Source organism: Sebastes fasciatus, chromosome 19, assembly GCF_043250625.1.
Source record: "Sebastes fasciatus isolate fSebFas1 chromosome 19, fSebFas1.pri, whole genome shotgun sequence".
Classification (NCBI taxonomy): domain Eukaryota; kingdom Metazoa; phylum Chordata; class Actinopteri; order Perciformes; family Sebastidae; genus Sebastes; species Sebastes fasciatus.
In genome coordinates, this window is record NC_133813.1 from 4,198,653 (window position 1) to 4,220,638 (window position 21,986).

At 43.2% G+C, this 21,986-nt stretch overlaps 1 protein-coding gene across 1 annotated transcript in view; it reads right to left on the reverse strand.

Annotated features, from left to right (window-relative positions):
- The window catches only part of LOC141757014 (synaptic vesicle glycoprotein 2C-like), a 46,430-nt gene that overhangs the window by 13,372 nt on the left and 11,072 nt on the right, over positions 1–21,986 (reverse strand). The window contains exons 2-4 of the mRNA XM_074617164.1: positions 20,160–21,052; positions 7,619–7,799; positions 4,276–4,427 (exon numbers count right to left, since the gene is read on the reverse strand). Coding sequence (XP_074473265.1) covers positions 4,276–4,427; positions 7,619–7,799; positions 20,160–20,766 — 940 coding nt within the window. The 5' untranslated portion in view covers positions 20,767–21,052. The remainder of the gene's footprint in view (positions 1–4,275; positions 4,428–7,618; positions 7,800–20,159; positions 21,053–21,986) is intronic.

Here is a 21,986-nt window from a genome sequence, read left to right on the forward strand (position 1 = left end):
AGGGTTTACATTGGAATTAGTTGAAAGCCCGGTGCGTCTCATACAGACACTAAAGGGTGCCTTGTGCGTCGGCATCAATGGTCACTGCCTGTGCTTTATTGCAAATTCGATGAACATTATATATTAATTAGATTGCTGGCAGAAGTCGCAGCAAGGTGTGTTTGGCGGCCACCCGGTCTGACTTTCTTTCATACAGATTCAAGTCTGTATCAGAGAATCAGCATCATGAAAGTAGTAGTCCATGTTAACGTGGACGCAGAGCAGTGTGTGTGATCGTGTGTGCATGTGATCGTGTGTGTGTGTGTGTGTGGCCTGTGGTGCTGCTCCATCCTGTACCAGTACATACCTCATTAGGGGGATTATAGCTTTAATGGACTGGAGGAGATGGCTGACTGATTCAGATACTCAGCAAGATTTATGTTCCTATTCTACAGTAAGTGAGCACGGCTGAGACGCACACACACACTGTCCTTGACCATTATTCAATGCTGTGATACACATTTTAAAGGTGTGTAAATGAACACACTGAAAGGCATACAGACGTACATTGCGACACACACACATAGAAAACACAGTCTGTGTAGTTTCATTTTACCAGTTCTTTTACTGTTCACACTCTTAACACCTTAAAAAAGACACAATGACACCCCCACACACACACACACTCACACACACACACACACATACACACAGTTATCTGGCCTTTGTCCACCAATCAATGCAGAGAGCACTGCGGCGGAACCTATTACCCACACACCGCTGCATCTTGGAGAAAAAATGTGTTAAAACACTGGCGTCTAATCAATTGGCCTCAATTATGAGCCGCAGCCGGCGCTCACACACACTCTCGCTCACATGAATAAAGTTTGTGACAATAGACAGAAAGCCTTTATAGTGAAACTTGTATCTTTAAGTAGTTCAGAGACACAAATAAGACACAAATACTTTACTCTCCAGCCGACGGGATGAGAGACAACGTAGTGTAACGTTATACAGACATAACAAGGCTGCTGAATGAGAGAGGCATCCGCCGATACGTTACATGGAAACACACCTTGTTAATAATAAGCCGACCACCTCACAGTACCACCAGCTGTGAGCTGTGATCTGTTTTTAAAGTCATAGGTTGGCGGAGGTCTGCGCTCTCCGAGTGCAATTCTAGTTAACTATAACTTACACTATTGTATGTCTGAGATTCTCTTTTTTTTTTACTTTTTTCATTTTTTACATACTTTACATTTTTATTTATACATAATTTCTCTGTAATTGTTGTGCATATGACAATTAAGATCTTGAACCTGAATCTTTATGTATTCAGATTCAGTGATTACCTCTATATGGGAGTTTTTATTGTTAGTGACGGAGTCTGCCTTTAACTTCAAATTGCCTTCACAGGAAACGATGCCGTATGTGCTGCTGTAGTGTCACTGTTTGTAATTGTATGTCATTGATTTCAGCCTCACTGTTCACTCTTCACTGTCCTGAACAACTGTATCAGAGCTGCATTAAGTTACTGCTACTGAAATCCTACTGTTGTTATAGTTCACATTCAAAGCATTCAACCGGCGAAACATCAGGTGGCTTTTATTGTGAAGCAGTCAAAGAAAACACAATGTTTTTGTCCTATAACAGCCTCCATGTGTCTGAAAAAATCACTTTTCAACACAAAATCAAAAGTGCCCCGGTCATAGTTCAGTTATATAATCCTACTACAGCAGTAGGCTGTACCAGCGTCTGCTTCAAAATGAGTTTTAGCTGACTTTGCTGACGTTGAGCTCCGGAGCCGTGAGCGTCGGAGCAACGAACAGAAACAAATCATGCTGCTCTGCATTGCTTCTGTTTCCATCACAGTTTCTGAAAGTCTTTGTGTACAATCCAAAATGCTGAACTCGAGGCTTCAAAATGGCAGTCCACAAACCACCGGGTGATGTCAAGGTGACTACGTCCACTTCTTATATTCAGTCTATCAACAGAGCTCGGATGTTTTTTTCCTGCACACTATGTGATGTTCTCTTTCTGGGTCTTGACTCGTGGACAAACTGAAGAAGTACTCCACCAACTAGTTTCCTTTGCATGTTGTAGTGAAGTTTGTTTTGTTCTGGTGACTTTCTTCCAGATAAGAACACCACTTGGTCGAGGTACTTCATCAACCTGGGGTCCACATTATTATAGAGTCGCACTCAGAGACAGCGTCCTGAAGGCCAGGGTCCAAACTTTATTATATCTGATCAACACAAAGAAACCCGTCCTCTTCGCTCATTCTTCCCTTCAATACTTTCTCCAGTCCGTCCCTTTCTCTTTGTCTCTCCCTTTTAGCCCTCTGCTGTATCCTCTCACCTTTCGATTATCCTTGACACAGGCCACATAAATCACGCCCCCTCTCCACCTCTCCGTCCCGCTTGTCCTCCTAATCTCTTTCTCTGCTCCTCTCTCCTCGTCCACGCCCCTACGCACCAGATTGATTTCATTTCGCTTGTTTTGTTCTTATCCTCTGACAATACACCTCCTCCCTTCTCTGCTATCCTGCAGCTCTCCCTCACTAGATCTTACGAGATGTGTTATATCAGCCAACCTTTCACTTTTTCCTCCTCATATATTTAGTTTTACCTCCAACACTGTCACACAAAGTAGCATGAAATCAACACAAATGTGCAGATTGTGCACCTTAATTATGTGAAGATCACAGTATGGCCCTAAAATTTTAAATGGCTCTTTGCTGTGTCAGCTGACAGCATGCCTGCCACACCTCTGTGTACTTGAATTTAAAAAGCCTTCATGTGCATATTTACCATGCAGGCTGACATATGCTTTGTTGCTTGTTCTGCTGCTGCTATTGTCAGAGCCTCCACCTCCTCTGCCACCTGCTTTGTGTTCGTGTACACCCTGGAGGGCCTTTCTAAATTAAGCCCCACGATTCGGGAAGTATTTGCTACCTGCACGTTGTCTGTCGTGTTGAGATGTATATGCATCAGTACAGCAGGGAGCATCATCAACAGAAGAAACATACCGCCGAGTCAAACTTTATTGCCGTTTCTATTTGCGGTAATGTTCAAACCGGTGATGCGAGTGATTCCTGACAGTGGGGATCCTCTGCAGTTTGGAACCTGGTCGCTGCAGCTGGAAGTAGATGTACGTTGAGTCACTGAGTTCAAACCTTTTCTGCAGCGTAATGCAATGTCATCCAGCAGGGCGCCGATGTGGAAGATTACCTTGTTACGAGAACGCTGTATTTTGTCTGTTTTGTGAGTGTTACACATTGTTGTGCAGTGTTGTTCAGCCTTTAAGCTCATTAATGGTGTTGACATTCTCACTCTCAACTCGTCAAATACCGATGCTTGGTTAGTGTCCCTACGCTTCAAACTATGACGCTCTAGGTACCCCTCTAGCGTCAGTTTTGGACGTGTCAGGGACGGTGTGTCAGTTTCTGCGTGTCAGTTTCTGCTTGTTACATAGTGTCTTCTCAAAATAAAGTTAATTAGGTTTAGGCAACAAAAGTACTCGGTCAGAATAAGTAGGTGTGTTACATAAAATAGTACGCTTGTTCAATACATTCTCACTCCCAACTCGTGCCCCTCGGCATCGGAGACCGACGCACTAAGTACCGCTCTAGCGCTAGTTTTGGACGTCAGGGACAGCGTGTCAATGTACATAGTGTCCTTCCTAAGGAAGAAAAATAAGGAAGTTAGGTTTAGGCAACACAACCATTAGCGTTAGGAAACGATCACGGTTGATGTTAACGTCACTGACTGATGACTCACGAGACACAAACAGCGGTCTCCTGGTTGAGAGTCTTGCATTTGTTTGACCCACCCAACCTCCCTCTGGACTCTCACGCTCTTTATACTGCGGCCGTTGCTCCGACCGTCGAATAACGCTGCAGGTGAGTTTACATCGGAGTTAGTTGAAAGCCCGGTTCATCACATACTGTTGCTAAAGGGTGCCTCAGTGCGTCGGGGGTATCTGACGAGTTGGGAGTGAGAACGGCTTGTTTTGTCTAACGTTTTTCTTTTAACCGATTGCAATTGTATTAATTGTCTCATTTTAGCTGTTACGATTTGAATTATTTACTTTTTAAAATATTTTTTCATTCTTCTGTTACTGTTTTATACTTGTTTTACTGTAAACACTGTTTTTGAGAAGTGCATTTGATGAGATGAGGATATCACTGCAATACTGATGAAGAAAAAAGTCACTAATGACTCAAGAGTGCTGTTTGTCACTCACACCAGTGTGGCATTATCATGACTAGTACGCTAGGTCAGCGTTGTCACTCACCATAGTGTGGGATGATGGCCCAGGCCATGGCTGAGGCGTAGATTCCTCCGATCATCCAGAACATGCACAGCCAGCTCAGATGCTCTCCTCTCTTCTCCCGAGCCAACACCTCCGCAAAGTAGGAGAATACGATCGGTACCGCTCCACCAATCCTGCAAATACGGTTTGCTGTAATTAGCTATGCTTGCTTCAGGCGCCACAGCCGTCATTGTGATTATATTAATGTGTGTGATGACACAACATTTATGGACATGCAAAACAGATTTATGGTTACAGAAAATCATTTCTTCATTTGTCACTTTGATGAAACGAGCACATGATCTGTGAACTCATTATCTCATCGTGACAAAGTGCTGAACATAACTTAGGCAGACAACTTCATGATTATGCAATTAGCCTTTCAACATTTTAGATATTACAACTCATTTTGCTCATCAAGGAGAAACATGATTGCTTCGAACTTTATTTTCTTCTTCCTATAACTTTGAAAGTGATCTTGGCTCAGGCAGTGTGTGACCAAGTGTAAACTAATAACAGAAGAAAATTAAATCATGTCACAAGAAAGATTCCTAAATGAAACACACTGTTTCGGCTTATTTTCAAACTCATAATATCAGGAAGCAGCGACAGTGCCCACTTCACCTTAAAGGGACTATTTGTAACTTTCAGAAATGCTTCTTAACAGCGACACCTGTGGCCGGGAAATCAACGAAAGTCAGCGTCGGGCTCGTGCTTGTGCTCGCTCTACATATACATGAGCGAGCATCGCTCAAAACAGTGAGGCGACACATGTCAGCTAAAACCACAATATCACTCTATATTTCAGCTGCTTGGCAGTAATGTTAGCTGACCAGACGGAGGTCTCTCCATGAATCACTGCTGATACTGTATTTGCTTCTCCTGCCTCAGCGCAGGCTGAGGCAGCCGGACTCCGTAGCGAGAAACTCGTCTCCCTCCGCCCGCAGCCGGAGGGAACAGGGAGACACCGGCACCCGGTCGGTAACGAGACAACAACGTTTCTCTCTGCGGAGCCCCGTTACTTCCCAAGACACGGAAAACCTCTGTTGGTCTGGAGGAGCTGCAGCAGTTATTTCTGCACAAACGTCCACTGAACATTCACTAGATATTCTCAGAGCTAAACTAACTCTTCTGCAGTGTGGAGTGAGCGCGCGTTCACGTCTAGAGGTGGAGCAAGTACGCAAGAACACGCGCTCTGTCTGAGTGAAGGCAAGCAGACAGAGACGAGGCTCCGGCCACACGCGAGCGCGCATATGCGAACGCGCATGTGTCCCGACCCGCTACATTTATACGCTTAAAAAGTTACAAACTGTCCCTTTAACATTTGTTTGGATCAAAATATTGTTTTTCGTCTACTGACCAAAGAAAATGAAAAAGCACCATACTTTAGCACGCAGGATGTTACAAGTGTGTATCTCTACCTTTTACTTCTCCTCAAACTTCCTTGTTATATTATTACACAGAATCACATAATGTCATGTGATCGTGTTCATGTGACTGAACTGGACTATCAGTGAGTCAGCAGGAGCCCATCTGTGTCTGCAGTGACTCTCTCACTCATTTGTTTCACAGCTCCACAGTTTCAACAATAAATTAGAAGAGAAAAAAAAACTAAATTGCAAACAATCTGACAAGAACAGATCAATGTCGAGCTGGACCACAGCAAGGATGCAAATTAAAAAGGATGTTTTCACCTGCTCTTTGTTAGCAGATACTATATATCTATATGTGTTTCTATTAATGGGACTCTGGAGCTCATTCAGAGGTCGAGGTTGTAAAACTGATGGGGAACCCAGCGTTTCCCTTTGAAATCTGTTCAGGCAGATTTCCACCATAATGTCACATAGGCCTGTTCCCAAACGTGTACAATGTACAGTTTACCCCCAACCATAAATATGCACCTGCATACAGATTGAGAATTAAGTGATGAAATAAAAGCTACAACTACTAATTAAAAATTTAACGCAAAGCCATTAAGATAGAAGCTGTAAATAAACACAAGTGAGCTGAGTGCAAATCAGGTAACCGGCTGGAGCTGTGGGTTGTAATGGATGAGATGATGTGTACACATTACACCCTCAAACAAATGTTAGGATTCTCTGGTACAGCAGCCTGAAAGTAACGTTTTATTACTATTTCTTGGTTTTGTGAGCTCTCTCAAATAGATGTAGGCTCACAACATCTGACTTTCATTTACATGTTGGCAAAGAGAATAGAAGGAAAGAGACAAAACGCTGGTGCTTTTTTGACAACAGCCGCTGGAAGGCGCTGCAGTTGCGATGCTGCCATTTTGGACTGAAAATGAGTCTGTGGCCATAGATGTACAAAGAGACACCAAAGAGACATATCCAGTTCTGCCAGCTTCCTGCTAGCTGTATGCGGCTGTAATATTGGATATTATTGGCTGTAATTCATCCCTTTTATTATCTTATAATATTCCCATGGGCTGTATGCTGTAAGCCTGTACCGTGGTGGATGTATTAACGTCTCTGTTCCCAAACAACCGGCTATCGGCCAGTAGCTAGTAGCGCTAGTAGCATGACATCAACAGAATTTGATGAAAAAAGTTTAATAGATAAATAAGTGAGTAAGTAAATAGTTATAATAGTATGCATACTTATAATATTTGTATTGTTCAACACAGGCCATTTCAGTAAAGACTTTACAAATAAATAATAAAATATAAATAATTTTACTTTTGTTCGCCACTTTGTAGGCGGATGTTTTACTGGTGTCCGGTAGTCGCTTTCAGTCCAAAATAGCGGAAACGTAGCTCTGCTGCTGGAACGACCAATTAACTTTCACTTCTTATCAATATGTGTTGTTTGATGTTGGTCTTATTAATGTAATGTGAGGCTCATCATAGTCCTACACGAGGTTAAGCCATCACCTTTGGTCCAATTAAAAACGTAACGGTGCAAACTGTGTCCCCTAATTGTGCTTGTTTCATATAATTTGCTGTGTATCGGCTTGCCCAGTAGCTTGACCTTTGATATGGAGGTGACCTTTACATGACCAGCGATGTCAGATCATTGAGATGGAAGGTCGTTTATAAAGGCAGTCAAGCAGACCACACCAGCGCTGAAACACACAGATGTTCATTTTACTGTGCGCGGCTCATTTCTGCAAACGTTTTTGTTTTGCTTTGTTTTGTCTCCCCCCACCGACTCAGGGGATGAAGATGGGCCGGCGCCAGGCTGCTTGAATAACCTCTTGTCATGGAGGACGGGAGACAGCAGAAGGAACCGGTGGGAGGACAGATCGGGCTGGAGAGGGAGAAGCCCTCAGAGGAGGACGGGGTGAAGATATTCAAGAGTGAACTCACCCGAAGCCAGACACCATGCGGCAGACGAGGAACATGCCGTAGCCTTGGACGAAGGAGGAGAGGAAGGCGAAGAAGCCGTTGACAGACAGGGAGATCAGCAGGCACTGTTTCCGGCCCAACTTATCTGACAGGCCGCCCCAGAAGAAGGCTCCAAACATCATACCTAGATACACGACGCTACCTGGAAACAGGGAGAGAGAGACAGAGTGAAACTGCTGAGTGAATAAAACACATGTTACATACATGAGACAGTTTGCACTCACTCAAATACCAATATTTTAGATTTTGAAAAAAACAACTAATAATTTGTCATCCAATTTTCATTTAACATAAACATATAATATGAAAATTTTTTGGAGACCTACTGTATCTTTTTCTAAATTATTTCAAACAAATATTTAACGTGTGTGCACTGCAATTTTCTTGCTGCTAATTTGCCAACATATACACCAGTACCGATATTTACCTTTGATTAGCTGCAATCGATGCATGAAAAATCGAAGCATGGCCAGTATATTGGGTCAGAATTTTCATATCTTGTATATCTTGACTTGTAGCACGCTTGCAGAAACACACAATGCCACGTGGTTAACATTGTGAAATGATTGGTTAGGTTTAGGCAACAATACTTGCTTAAGGTTAGAAAAAACATCATGGTTTGTGTTTAAATAATAACGTAAGAACGTAGCATAGCAACCGTAATGTCCATGACTAAATAACAACCACCCTTTTTTACGTAACTTTACGTAACAAGCGCAACAATGTTACGTAACGAACGAAAAACTCAACGTTGACTTTTGGTTTCACACGGGACACGGACAGTGGTCTACTGGTTGAAAGTCCTGTGTTTGTTTGACCCATCCACCACCATTCCTACCCGCTGTCAGTGGACACTTTTGGTTGTTTAACTCATTATTATACCACGTAAGTTTCAATAACGGTCGCTCGATATACTGCATCACTTGCTCTTTGCATTGCTCGCTCTAACCGAATGCAAAAACGTCCACGTTCACCGTATCCGTGGTTTGCCGAAACGTACAATGCCAACATTTTTTCCTGGCGACTGAACTGCACATGATCATTAGGTGTGTTCAGGTGAATTTTAGTGTACTTGTGATGACACCCACTGCTGCACTGGGTGTGGAAAGAGCATTAAGTGGTGGACACACTGCCCGCATGAGACGCGCGTCTGTAGAATATGTTACGGAGATGAAAAAAAGTAAAGTTAAGTAAACTTGTTTTTAAATCAACACTTCCTGCTTTCAAAATAAAAGCCCTTAGGCGTTTTTTTTCTATAGACAGAATCCCTTCATTTGTTAACACGAGGCTTTTATTCTGAAATATGTGCCGTAGAGTGATGTCGAACAAGCAGTGACTTGGAAAGCATCATAAATGAATACAGTACGGAGTTTTAATTGTGGATTATTACTATTATTTACTAATTACCACACGTTTCTGAACCTTTCTCTGTCTAAAATAAATATAAATTATATTTATCATGAAGTTAAATCCCAGCTGACAGGCAGCCAACACGCAGCCGACACGCAGCCAACAAGCGTCTAGTGTGAACACCAGACTCCTGCATCACGCAGCCACCACGCGACGCAGACGCCACGCGCTGCTGATGCGGGTAGTGTGCCCACGGCTTTAGTCACCACTAGGTAGCAACGTAAGCAAGATTATTTGCCTCAGTTACTCTTGAAACCTCCACAAGCTGTGAAGAAACGGAGATATTATCACTTTGTAAATTTATATTGCAAACTTAGTAAATAGTTGCCTATTTACATATCCAGCATCACAGAGTAACATTATCATTCATTTGAAGTTGTTTGTTGTCCTCATGAATGTAAGTCCAATAGTCTCTCTCTTTTAGCTCTGCTTTGGTCTCCACCAACTCCTGAGGGAAATATCTGTCCGTTAGGCAGATTAATATTCCACTTTCTTTACCAGCTAGTCGCTAAGTTTGTCTGTTTGGTGCTTATCAGGTAGTGTACAGTGGGTTTATGAGTGCCGACAACAGCTGCCTGGACATAAGGTTGAGAGCGATAAGAGTGAATCAAAACAGTAAAGTTGCAGACTTTATCAAAACAAAAAATGGTTGAAAGGCGCTTAAACGTTGTAAAGAGGTGAGGGGAACTGCAGAGTCCGGTGATAATAAACTCTGTGGGTTAAAGCAGACTTTAAATGGCTGATTCTTTAATGTGCTGTATTTGGTAATTCTTTAGTTTCAATGCAGTGAAGTGCCAGTTTCCTCCAAATACACAATAAAGCTAATAGCTGTAACACTCTGAGCCAGTTGTACAGCATATAAAAGCTATTACACATAAATGAAAGACATCGGTCTGAGACGTGGTGACAGTGCAGGTATTAGTGGTCTAGTATTGCATCAGTCTTTGACACACACACACACATCCATATAGAGTTGCAGCTGAAGCATTAAGTGGTGCTTTCTGAGTGCATCAGCGGAGTAACAGAGCTCAGATGGAAATTGTTTCTGTTATTTCCCAGCTATCGACAGAACACCGAGAGGCCACATAAAACGTACGTCTTTATAAATAGGAGAGCTGGGATCGATTAGTTGGAGCACAATAACACCGTAGATCAACTCTATACTCTGTGTTTTGACTGGGCTGAAGGTGTCGTTTCTATTTCATAACTCAAATTATGATATGGTCTGGCTTTACAGTAGCAGGGTCAGCAAGCATTGTGGATTGCATGATTAAAACTAAAGTGTAAAAGGATTAAGTTACAACAGCTGCTCAATGTGTACAGGCAATAAAGAGCTTCAATAAAGAGCGTGTTTGCATTTCATTTCTCTATTGACTGGTATCTAATAATGAATAATTTGATATGTCTTTAGTAGGGCTGTCAAAGTTAACGCGATAATGACACGTCAATGCCACTAATTTCTTTAACACATAAACGTAACTTGCAATTTTTAGGTTGTAGCGGACTCAGTTTTAAAGCTAGAGTGAAGATACTGGGGTTAAAGGAAGGAGGTTAAGAAGGAGGTTAAATAATGCTCCAAAGTTACACTGAATTTTGGCGAGGAAAAATTGGCATGGCCATTTTCAAAGGGGTCCCTTGATCTCTGACCTCCAGATATGTGAATGTAAATGGGTTCTATGGGTTCCCACGAGTCTCCCCTTTACAGACATGCCCACTTTATGATAATCACATGCAGTTTGGGGCAAGTCATAGTCAAGTCAGCACACTGACACACTGACAGCTGTTGTTGCCTGTTGACCTGCAGTTTGCCATGTTATGATTTGAGCATATTGTTTTATGCTAAATGCAGTACCTGTGAGGGTTTCTGGATCAATATCTGTCATTGTTTTGTGTTGTTAATTGATTTGCATAACGCAGCATATTTGTCCACTCCCATGTTGATAAGAGTATTAAATACTTGACAAATCTCCCTTTAAGGTTCATTTTGAATAGATAAAAAATGTGTGCCATTGATGTTTCTTAAAGTGACCGTGGCGGAAACAGTTGACCTCTCAGTCCTTCTTTTAAAGTCCACGCATTCGTCTCTTGCTGCTGCTGCTTTTTCCCCGCAGGAAGTCGGGGTCGTTTCTCTTCCTGTCCCCGGCAACATGCAGCAAAAAAAGGACGGACCGGTGGAGAAGGGTGGGGGTTGTCAGGCCTGTAAATAATCCACTTTCCTCTCTACGTGCTAATAAAAATGCTAATGCATTTGGAGGGGGAGATGCGTTTGTTTGACGAGGCAGCACCAGAAAGAACGCAGACAGAGCAAAGGAAGCCTTTTCTTTTTTTTCTCTTCTTCTTCTTTCCTTTTTTTTTCTCCCCCTCCGTGTTTGAGGTGATGGGACAGATACGCTGAAAGTAGAAGGTCTTATCAAGCTGCGCAGACATGATGCTGAGAGCTAGTGATTCATTACAGGTGACAGCCACTGGATCTATCTATGCACAGCTGCTGCAGGGAAGGCTCTCCCGTTGGCAGCGGGATATAAAGAGCAAAGCTACTCCACCGCTAGCTCGCAAATATCAAAGTGAATATCAAAACGGCTGCATTCTGCACAAACTGGTGACATCTTTTGACTGGTGTAGCTGCACACAAATGCATCTGTACGCGTGTAGTCAAGAAGATGCTATCTGGTAACACCATCTCATTTGTTTTATGGCTCCCCTTCCACTGGGTTTGTATCTGTAATAAAGGGGGAGGGTAGCGGGGGGGTGATGGAGCATCTGAGACGCATTAGGTATCTTTCTGAGATTGGATTTGTGATTTTCCACCGGGTTCAAACTCAGGTCAGACCTTAAAACCTCCGCGAGCCTCGAAATTGCAGGGCTTTTATGTAAATGAGAGAGGGTCAGTTAAAATCAGCGGAGCGCAGGGACAATAGCTGTATTTAACTGTTTGGCCTCATGTAGGAAACACACTAACGACGGAATATCTTAACATAAAATAAGACAATTGCATCTTTATTTAAAATCTCCACGTCCCTCACACCGTGTCTCCACAGGCTGTGTAATCTCCATCAGTGTCTCCACAGGATGTGTTCAGCCGCAGTACTTTGTGGTCACCCACGTTTTAAAAGCACTCAGAGCCCAACAACTAGCACTGCTTTTATGTGTGTGACACGACAGAAAACTTTACGCCTTTAAAGATGCTCTGGGTCTCGGCTATGCGCGTAAAGCACAAGTGAGTCAGGAAAAGTCAGGAGACCAACAGAGTCACGAGGAAACATCCTCTGGGAGCCGTGAATGTCTACCAACTGTTGTGCCAGTCTGTCTGGTATTTGCTGAGATACTTCACAGGATTAAAAAGTTGACATGCTGGTGGCACTAGATGAAAATTCAGCGGATCAAAGTCAGTAGTAAAAAACATCTTTTTGGTAATGTCTGCACAACATGTCTGCATTTTAGTTGTTGAGATATTCCAATCTAGAGCGGAGGACCGAGAGACCAGCATTGCCTCCCTAATAAAAACATATTTTCCCACTTGGTGAAATGTTACGTTATCTGTCTCTGCTGCAGACTATTTCTTCAGTAGAAAGTCAGTCAAAAGAAAACTATGAAGTCGGTGGATTATCCAGAGTGACTAGGCAGCCAACATCTACAGTGTGGTGCTTATAGCGACCGATAACGGCTATTTCATGGCCTGATAAAAGTCGAACCGGGTGCACATAGGACACTGTTTTTTTTTAATGCTGCGAGCACCATTTGCTGCAAAAAAATCTCTGGGCAAATAAAACCATAACTATTCCTATGGCTGGATACCGCTAGAGGTTAGTGTGAAAATAAGTTTTCTTTAAAAAGGTGCAATGTGTGAGATCTGGCCAGAATTATAGTTTAAAGGTCCCATAATATGGGACCTTTTTATTATAAAGCAGGCTTAAGTCCTATATAAATACTGTGAAAGTATCGAAACACTCAATCCACAGGGAAATACACACAGCCCGTATTGAGAAACTCTGCATTTGAAACAAGCTGTCAAGATTTCTGCCCATTCGTGATGTCACGAATATACAATATTTAGACCCTTGATACAATTTGAAACATAAACATTCTAAATGTGTCGAAGTTTATTCCTGGTTGCAGTGTATGTGAATGACATCACCCGACAGGAACTACACATGGACACAAGCTGTTGCCTAGCAATGCAATTCTGTTGCAATTCTGTCAAATGCGCTAAAACGGAGCGTTTCAGACAGAAGGTAAATACAGGTATATTCAGGCAGACAGTATGAGGAAAATAAAGTTTTTTTTTAACCTTACAGTGTGTAAACATGTTCTAGTAGAAACACAAAATACAAGTATGAACCTGAAAATGAGCACAATATGGGACCTTTAAAACATTCAAAAAATGTGATGTTGACGTTCTACTGCTCGACGACCTATCCTAACCTTAACCATCCGATGTCAATGCCTAACCATAACCATTTCGCAAGAGTTTCGCAACTTGCATGTTATCTTCTAGACACATGCTCGAGAAAAATTAGTGTTTTCACTTCGTTTTTTTAATGATTTATTTAATGTAATTTTAGATTGTATGGAGTTGAAATGCTGCCCTCTATTTCTTTGGAGCATGCGGTCAGACATTACACATTGCACCTTTAAACATACGTATAAAATGTGTCCAACAGAAACATAATAACTCTCAGTAAACCTCCTGAACTGCACACAGTGCTAATCTTTTCTCTCAAGCAGGAGCTCCCAGCAGACAGACAGACGGTGTCTATGCTCTTTTTAACGGTACACTGTGCAGCTTCTCTCTGCATCCACAGGGATTATTTCAGCTAACTCCGTAACTTGTCTCCACAGATGCTGCTTTTTCCCCCCGTAGTAATTAGCTCTTATATGTGTAAGTGTAACTCTCTCCTGACTGTCTGCTATGCAGTGTCCAGGCATGGATGAGAGGAGACAGACAAGCAGTCAGGAGAATCCAACACTAATTTCCTCAGTGGGAACATCCAGGACATTATGTGAGAGCTTCAGGATCTCAACAGAGGAGAGGAGAGGATTCCCAGAAGACCCGGAGTGATTGACAGGTGGGTTACAGCATCAGAGGAGGAGGAGACCCTCCGGGAGCTCAGCACATTCCTTTGGTATTAATTACATCAACACCTGCTGATTTGTTTTCGTAACGGCGGAGTTCACTCAGACAGAATAAATTATAGCATCAAAAACATCTTCAGACCACCTGATGCACCAATATGTAGACACACATCCAGGGCAGATACAATCCACTATCATAGATACAAAATGATTCAGTCTTCACTCCAAACATCAGTCGGGAATTTTGTGTTCAGCTGCAGAATGACTGGAAACAATTCCTCTTTTTTTAGAGACAATGGCGCGTTTTTAGGGATTCAGTGAAGAGAATTGAAATCATTCCGTCTCACAGCAGATTGTATGCAACTCACAGCTGGAGGAATTTTAGTTTTGTGTTTTTATTTTTGTTTTCTCTTGATCCGGTCTGTTTGTTATTGTGTCCAAATCCAGTTCCAGGAGAAGCCTCGTTGTGAAATCTGAATATCTGTATACTCAAAGTATTCAAAGACCTCATCCACATTGTGGAAATCATCTAAATAGTCAGCCAACATATTGAAAATCTTTTAAATAACACTAAGCTACCCTTTCTGTACTCCAACACAACAAACTCTCACCATGTATACATTCCACTATTCCACTGTTGTCTTCCGGCAACACGTACCTCGCCAGATTTCTTCTCTTCTCCTTGAGCAAGACTCTTTCCTTAATGTTAGACACTTCTAATAACAATCCGAGCCTGCCATGGCAAAAACAAGCACTTTTAGTGGACGTAAATGACGGTGCCAGCTTGCCCCAATAGGATTACAGTACAGCCTGTGAGCAGCTGCTGTCTGCAGCGCTCTCCCCTCAATACGGGACCAATTTCAGAAATTGTTGTCACTATTAGTCACTTAGACACAAAAACATGACAAAATAGTGTCCAGGTTGAAAAACACCAAAGTTACCCTTTAATATTTCACTTTATAAATCTTGTTTTCTCACAGATAAAAGTAGATTACGATCATTTAGCACAGTGTATACTTTGTGCACCAGATGGAACAATTTACAAATGACACATCGATTCTTTTCCAACTTCTGATCATTTCTCAGGTGAGCTGATCAGTTAATGAGTCTCTGAAAGACTGTGTATTCCTTAAAAGTTGTCATCATCAGCTCACTGAGAGAGACCTTACAGGATGAATTCTGCTCCTGGTTCAATACTCTCCACAACAAGAAACACACAACGACTCAATCATTCACGTTTTGGTGTAAATCCACTCTAAACTGTGATCTCTCTGCCTGGACAGTGAATGGGTGAATAGATCCGGAGGTGGTTCTTTGTTGTGAAGGAGATAGAGAAGGAGGACAGAGACTGAAGAGATGGTAGCAAATGCTGTTGTCCCTGGATGTTTTAATTAGCTAATCTGAGGCTGCAGCAGAGCCTATTTATTACAACCTCAGCTGTCGATGGCGTTTGTGATTGCACACGAGGAGTAAACCGCAACACACAAAGCAAACAAAGATTACCATCGATTACACAAAGCTCCTCCGAGCAGACCTGCTCCTCGAGGTCTTCACTCTGTCCTACACAGCACGGCTTTTTAACGAACATACTGCAAATGCTAACTGTGGTGCAGGAAACACCAGCAGACGAATTAAAGCTGGAGAGAGGGAAAAGAGAGGGGAGGTGATTGATAGGAAGTGTGTAAAAGCAGCGCTCTCTTTCTCTCCCTCTCTTTCTCCGGGGAGGTACATGAGCCAGTCTACCATGGCTAAACTGCAGTGAAGCACAATGCTGCAGAGATTAACTCCAGCACATATCTTCAGATCGCCTGCATGGCTGTGAGACACACACAGAGTGTAAGAGAGGGATTACAGCAGGAGGGGAACAGACGAGAGCATCCCGTATCTGGAGAGCATCTCACCTTTTCTATTATACTACAGTAAAAGGAAAAGGCTCAGTCTATAGAGTAGATTATGGAGAGAAATGCTACAGTATGATAATGAAGGAATTCATTTTGGAAGAAATTTAATCAAATCATGTACGGTAAAAATGTAAATGTAAAAAAAAAGCATTTTAGTTCCTTTTTAAAAGATGGAGTGGGCCATTTCGAAAGATATTTGTCCTTTTTATTTTGTGTCATGTATTGTATTGTAAAGGCAAGTACTGTGTACAATGTTATGTACTTAAAGGGACTATTTGTAACTTTCAGAAATGCTTGTTAACAGCGACACCTGTGGCTGTTAAGTCAACGAAAGTCAGCGTCGGGCTCGCGCTTGCTCGCTCTAAATAGACATGAACAAGCATCGCTCAAAACAGTGAGGCGACACACGTCAGCTAAAAGCACAATATCACTCTATATTTCACCTTCTTGGCAATAATGTTAGCTGACCAGACGAAGGTCTCTCCATGAATCAGTGCTGATCCTAGTGTTGGCTTTTCATGCTTCAGCGTCGGTGACGGGGCTCCGCAGCGAGACACGTTATCGCCTCCCCGACCGGGTGCCGGTGTCTCCCAACTGCGCCCCCACACACCTCTCCAACCCTTCCCTGCAGTATCCTGACCTCACACTGATTCAGCTGCACGTGGCTGGAAAACCCCTGTCGGCCTAATCAATATCTATTTCTGTCTACGTTGTTGATGTAACACACAGAGAACATGACCCCGCCAAAATAAAGCTCATCTCCTACATTAGATACTCTCCTGCTACAGCTGGTTGTGTTCCTATATGCACGTATACTGTATAAGGAATAATGTGAATGAATTATGCAAAGCCCCTTAATGCTCAATCATTAGATGATGCAGTGTAATTTGAGCTTTAGATTGTGCTGTAAGCAGGTTTGATCTCTCTATTTTATTATTTCTCTCAGGAGTCTTTTTTCAGCCAGATGTCAACTGAAGAGGCTCTCATTGACCACTCGTAGAGTCACTGACCTTCACGGAGAAAAAACAATCAGTTGTGTTGTTAAATGTTTATTCCTCTAAGCACATTCACAAGTGAGCGTATACACACATCCTGTACTTCTGCGGTGCGTGAGCGAGTTGGTAAAATGACTCATTCTTTCTATTTTCTCCCCTCCTGTCTCCCACTGAGAGATGAGTCAGAATACGGTGAAATCTGGGTGAATAATAAATCATCCTGCACCCAGAAAAACAAACAAGGTCGGCATTATCTTTTGGGTTATAAAACTACACAAATCATAAGCTCCTTTCGCACAGGCACCGCAACCCTGAACTTATCTAGACATTACAGTATGTGAGAAGGCAAATGTCCCAATCATTTAGACCAGACATTAAAGGACTTTACCCTGCCAGCTCCACAGTATTAAGTCTGTGTAATGTCTGATTGAGCCCGTGTGTGTGAATAGAGCCGCTTATTGTACGGAGAATTAACAGCAAGCGAGTAGGCATGTTGATGATGTTTTCTATCATGCGGCTGGCGCAAAACCCGAAAAACATCCGAGGGTAAAGAAGAAGGGTCATTTACACGAAGACGCCAACAAAAATGCATAAAGTTGATGTGTAGGCTACTTTTTTGCAAATCAGGGGCGTCTGGCGTGACTCAACGCCTCTGGAAACTCCCAAGAAACTTTCAAACTAACTGTTCAAAATGAAGACAGATTCAACAACTGCATGGCTTAGTTCATTTTAAAATGTTTCCAGAAACACATTTTGGTATGTGTCTGAGAATGTGTCTGACACGGACAATCTCCTGATGTGTGCTACATGTGTGAAAGGGAAACTGTCCAGACCTGATTCTCTGGACATTGTCCAGAATTCATATGAGAAAATTAGCACTAAGCAGCTATTTTTTATATTAGTGAGACAAATAATGAAGCCAAATCTCACATACAGACACATTAGTGTCACACAAACACACAACCGTTCCCTATAGTGTGGGAGAGATCCATCTACAGGAGCACAACACACCTCCTACTCATGAATCCAAATACCTGGTGCCATGACAACCCGCTGGCGAGCTCCTAAAGCAATGAGTCACAAGTGTCACCCACCACAACGCTGCATGTCATAAACAACACACATCATTAGCAGGTCACTAGCTGGGAAACGGATGTCATTCATTTCAGCAACACTCAAATGTTCCTGTAACTTCAGGTATTTTACTTCCATCCAACTGCATCAATCAGAATCCATCTCTGCGTCTGCAAAGCTGCAAGCAGTGAGTGCCAGATGAAGTTCAGATACCTAAAAGTCTGGATATCTCGCTGTCACTCACCAATACGATAGTCAGGATCTTGACTATGTGACAGTCACACTATTCTTGGCAATGAATCTAAATCTCAGACAGATGCAGAACATCTCTGATGAAGAGAAGTGCTTTAAGCTTTCACTCAGTGAATCAATATACATGCTGACTGTAACCTGCTTCCTCTTTCCATCACTGAACATCACTGTTTTCCATCACGGTGTTTCCAATTAGGACGCGTCTTTTACTGTAAATTTTAAGGGCTTTCGGGTCAGATGTCCTGAAAAACGTGGTTGACACTTCATTGGAGCGCTGAAAAAAGTTGAGACCAGCTCAACTTTGATTTTTAGCCCATCATGCAGCGACAAGTGTCGAGGATCAGTTTGTACCTTTATGTCACCAGCTTCCAGTGAAAATGACTCACAGCCTGTAGCTGTGTCTCTCGTAATGGGAACACAGCCTTAGGCTGCATTCACACCAAATCAGGCATTGCAGCGATTAGCAACAAGGTTGTGCAATGGTGTTACTTAAATGGCACTCTTGAATGCTACTCGCCGGTTACGTGGCCACCGCAGCGTGCCGTTGGGTTGCATTTCTCCAAAAGTGGATTCTGTTTTAACTTTTTGATGCAGGCCACTGAATTTTTTTTCCGGCATTCCCTGCGGTACCCATCTCCGCAGCCTAAAAGCACTACCCACATTCGAATCAATTGCCGTTTTCACCGCAACACCTTATTTGGTGTGAATGCAGCCGTAGGCCCTGGCAGACCTGGTATTAACATGCGTCCTCAGTGATCCGATTACAAGTGGACAGCTTTAAGTACAGGTGTGAACACACTCGAGACGCATTGAGATCGGATCGTTCAGACCACATTCAGAGGTGGTCTGGGCCACATATGACCACATTCTTTTAGCAGTGTGTAGTGAATGCGTCCTGGCCACATTAAGGACCGCCTACTCATCTGATGTCCAGCTGGGATCCGCTGGATCACCGCACCCCTCAGGTGAATAAACAGGCAGACATGGGCGCTTGTCAGCACGGAACCGGCCTCTGTGCTTTACTGTATTCTGTCGGTACAACTGTATTTTATTAAAATATATCTTGTTTATAGGCTACATATCTACAGTCTATCAGACTAGGCACGCAAAGTGCATTATTATCATACTGTCGGAGATGTGTCGGTGTTTTTTTGTTCCGCTGCTTTGCATGGAGCTGACAGCCGCCCGCCCGCCTGTTCTCTGTCCTCCCCGGCTCTCTGGAGCGCTGTAACCCGCTGCGGTGCCGACGGCGCGGAGGTCCCCGGGGACCGCCTGTACAATAACCTTTTATTTTGATGTTCATACAATGTACCAGAATTCAAGGATATTACTACTGACATTCATGTAATATTACGTCACAGAGGCTGTTGTATTAGCCATGTGTTTACTATGTGTTTATTTGCATATGGGGCGGGGAAATGAGATCGGATCACCTCAAACCAGTGAGAAAGCAAGGACAGAAATACAAACAAAAATCTTTCATAAATAACCAAAACTTCTCCAGGACCCGATCGGACACATTAAGAAGCTGATTGAAAAATAGGTATTTTAAAGAGTCACAACACCAGCAGTGTTTCACCACCATGTCTGGTTGGTTGATGACCCCCAGCATCACTGAGGTTTGTGGTCAGAAGTGTGCTCTGTTGCACCTGTAACCATAACCCAACAGTGATGTCATGATGCACTGGCACACCCTGAGTACACTTCTACATCACAAAATGTTGATGTTGATGATCAGAACCAACAGGTGAGACTTTTAATGTATCTGTGTAAGAATACTGTAATGCAAATGCTTACCGAGCCATCCGGCACCAGAGTTGGGGACACACATGTCTGTCTCAGCACTGGGCAGGACGAAGCCCACTACGAACACCTCCACGCCGTCTGACATGAGCGCCAGCCCGAGCACGAAGAACAGCTGCCACTGGAATCTCCCGTGACCGCACTCCTGCATGATCAGCTCGTACTGCTGGGCGAGCTCCTCCTCGTCTGACTGTCTCTCATTTTCCAGCTCCTTGCGGCTCTTTAGACTGTCAGAAACCGGCTGGCCCAGAGCCACCTGACCGTCCCGCTGCTTCCCATCGTTGCGGGCCGGCACGCCTTGGTACTCCCCCTCGTAGATCTCATCTTCGTCGTCGTGGCCCTCCGTGGCGTCGCTGGAGGCCCCGTCCTCGTCGTTGGCTGCGTTGTCAGCGCCGTGGCCGTCTTGCTGACCGTAAGTGTTGTAGTTGTTCTCCTCTTCGTCCTCGTTCTGGAAGCGGTTATAGCTGCGATGAGAGGAGTATTCATCTGCGGCACGATCAACAGCTTTGCCCAAATTTTTGGCAGTTTGCCTCTTGGCTTCTTTAGCGATGTCCTTGGCACCTTTAGCCAAGGAAGTCCTGTTGTTATGTGTTTCATCCATCTTGGCACGTGGAAATTTATGGCACTAAAAGTCTTTTAATTCAGATTTATTCCACCAGTGGTTACTACAAATGTAAGGTGCCTATTTTTGCTTTCTTCCTGGTCTTCTATTCCCAGACAGAGCAAGACTTAGGGCAGTTTATTAGTGCTGAATAGCCAGTCAGCTTCCAGGACACTAATGATTAAGTAATGATGTCTAATTCCATTGGATGGGAGCAGCCAGACTGTTGATCTCAAATTGGAAAGATCCTCCGTCCTGTCAGAGCTCAGCAGAAGAGACCACCAGCCTGCAGGGAGAGAAAGAGAAAAGCAAGTTTAGCTTGATTAAAAGCTGTCTTTCACAAATACCTGACTGCAGTGTTTCTTGGCACCGAATAGAACTTCAAAAGAGCATTTCGGCGCTGAGAGACCGCCAAACTGAAGCTGATACAAAGTGCAATCTAAGTGGAAATGCTTTACTAAGAGGGCTATAATAAAAGAGAGTGATTCACTGAGAATAAACTGAGCAATGTCATTGAGTCTTTTCAGACAAAAAAAACCCCTCTGTATCTGATGAACCACAACTGTTTGCATCATATCCAACCAGTTTTGATGCAAACCCATCGACATAAACAATATTACAGACACCTATGAATATAATGCAGTGCAATTCATGAGCGCCACAAACTACAGCCTCCAAAAAGAGTTGAATAAGCACATCTTTGACGTACTGCCAACAAAAACTGAATATGATGATGAGCCTGATTTATATTTGGATGTATGCAGCTAGGTGTGTCTAATAAACTTTACATGTTGTTGACTTTTTAGAAGTAGAGATGGATCTTCTACAACTTGAAAAAAAGTGAAAAGTGGATCCAGCAAAAAATATAAATGTCAAACAATTAAACGTCAAATACTTTACTCGCCGTCTGGCTGATCTACCAGCCCGTTCTCATTCCTAGGGTGTCATTGTCACGGCCGTCGGCATTCGACACCGACGCACATGGCAACCTTTGGCTCCGGGCTTTCCATTAAGGTAAACCCATCCGCGTCAAAATGAAAAGCTCAGTGAAAGTGCCATGGTGACGCAGTTTAAAGAGCGAAAGAGACACACCGTGCGGCCGAGAGGGGAGGTGGACGGGTCCAACAAACACAGGGCTTTCATCCAGGAGACCGCTGTTTGTGTCCCGTGTGTTCAAGTTTCACTTTCAAGTTACAATCAGCTGTTCGTTCATGTCCCGT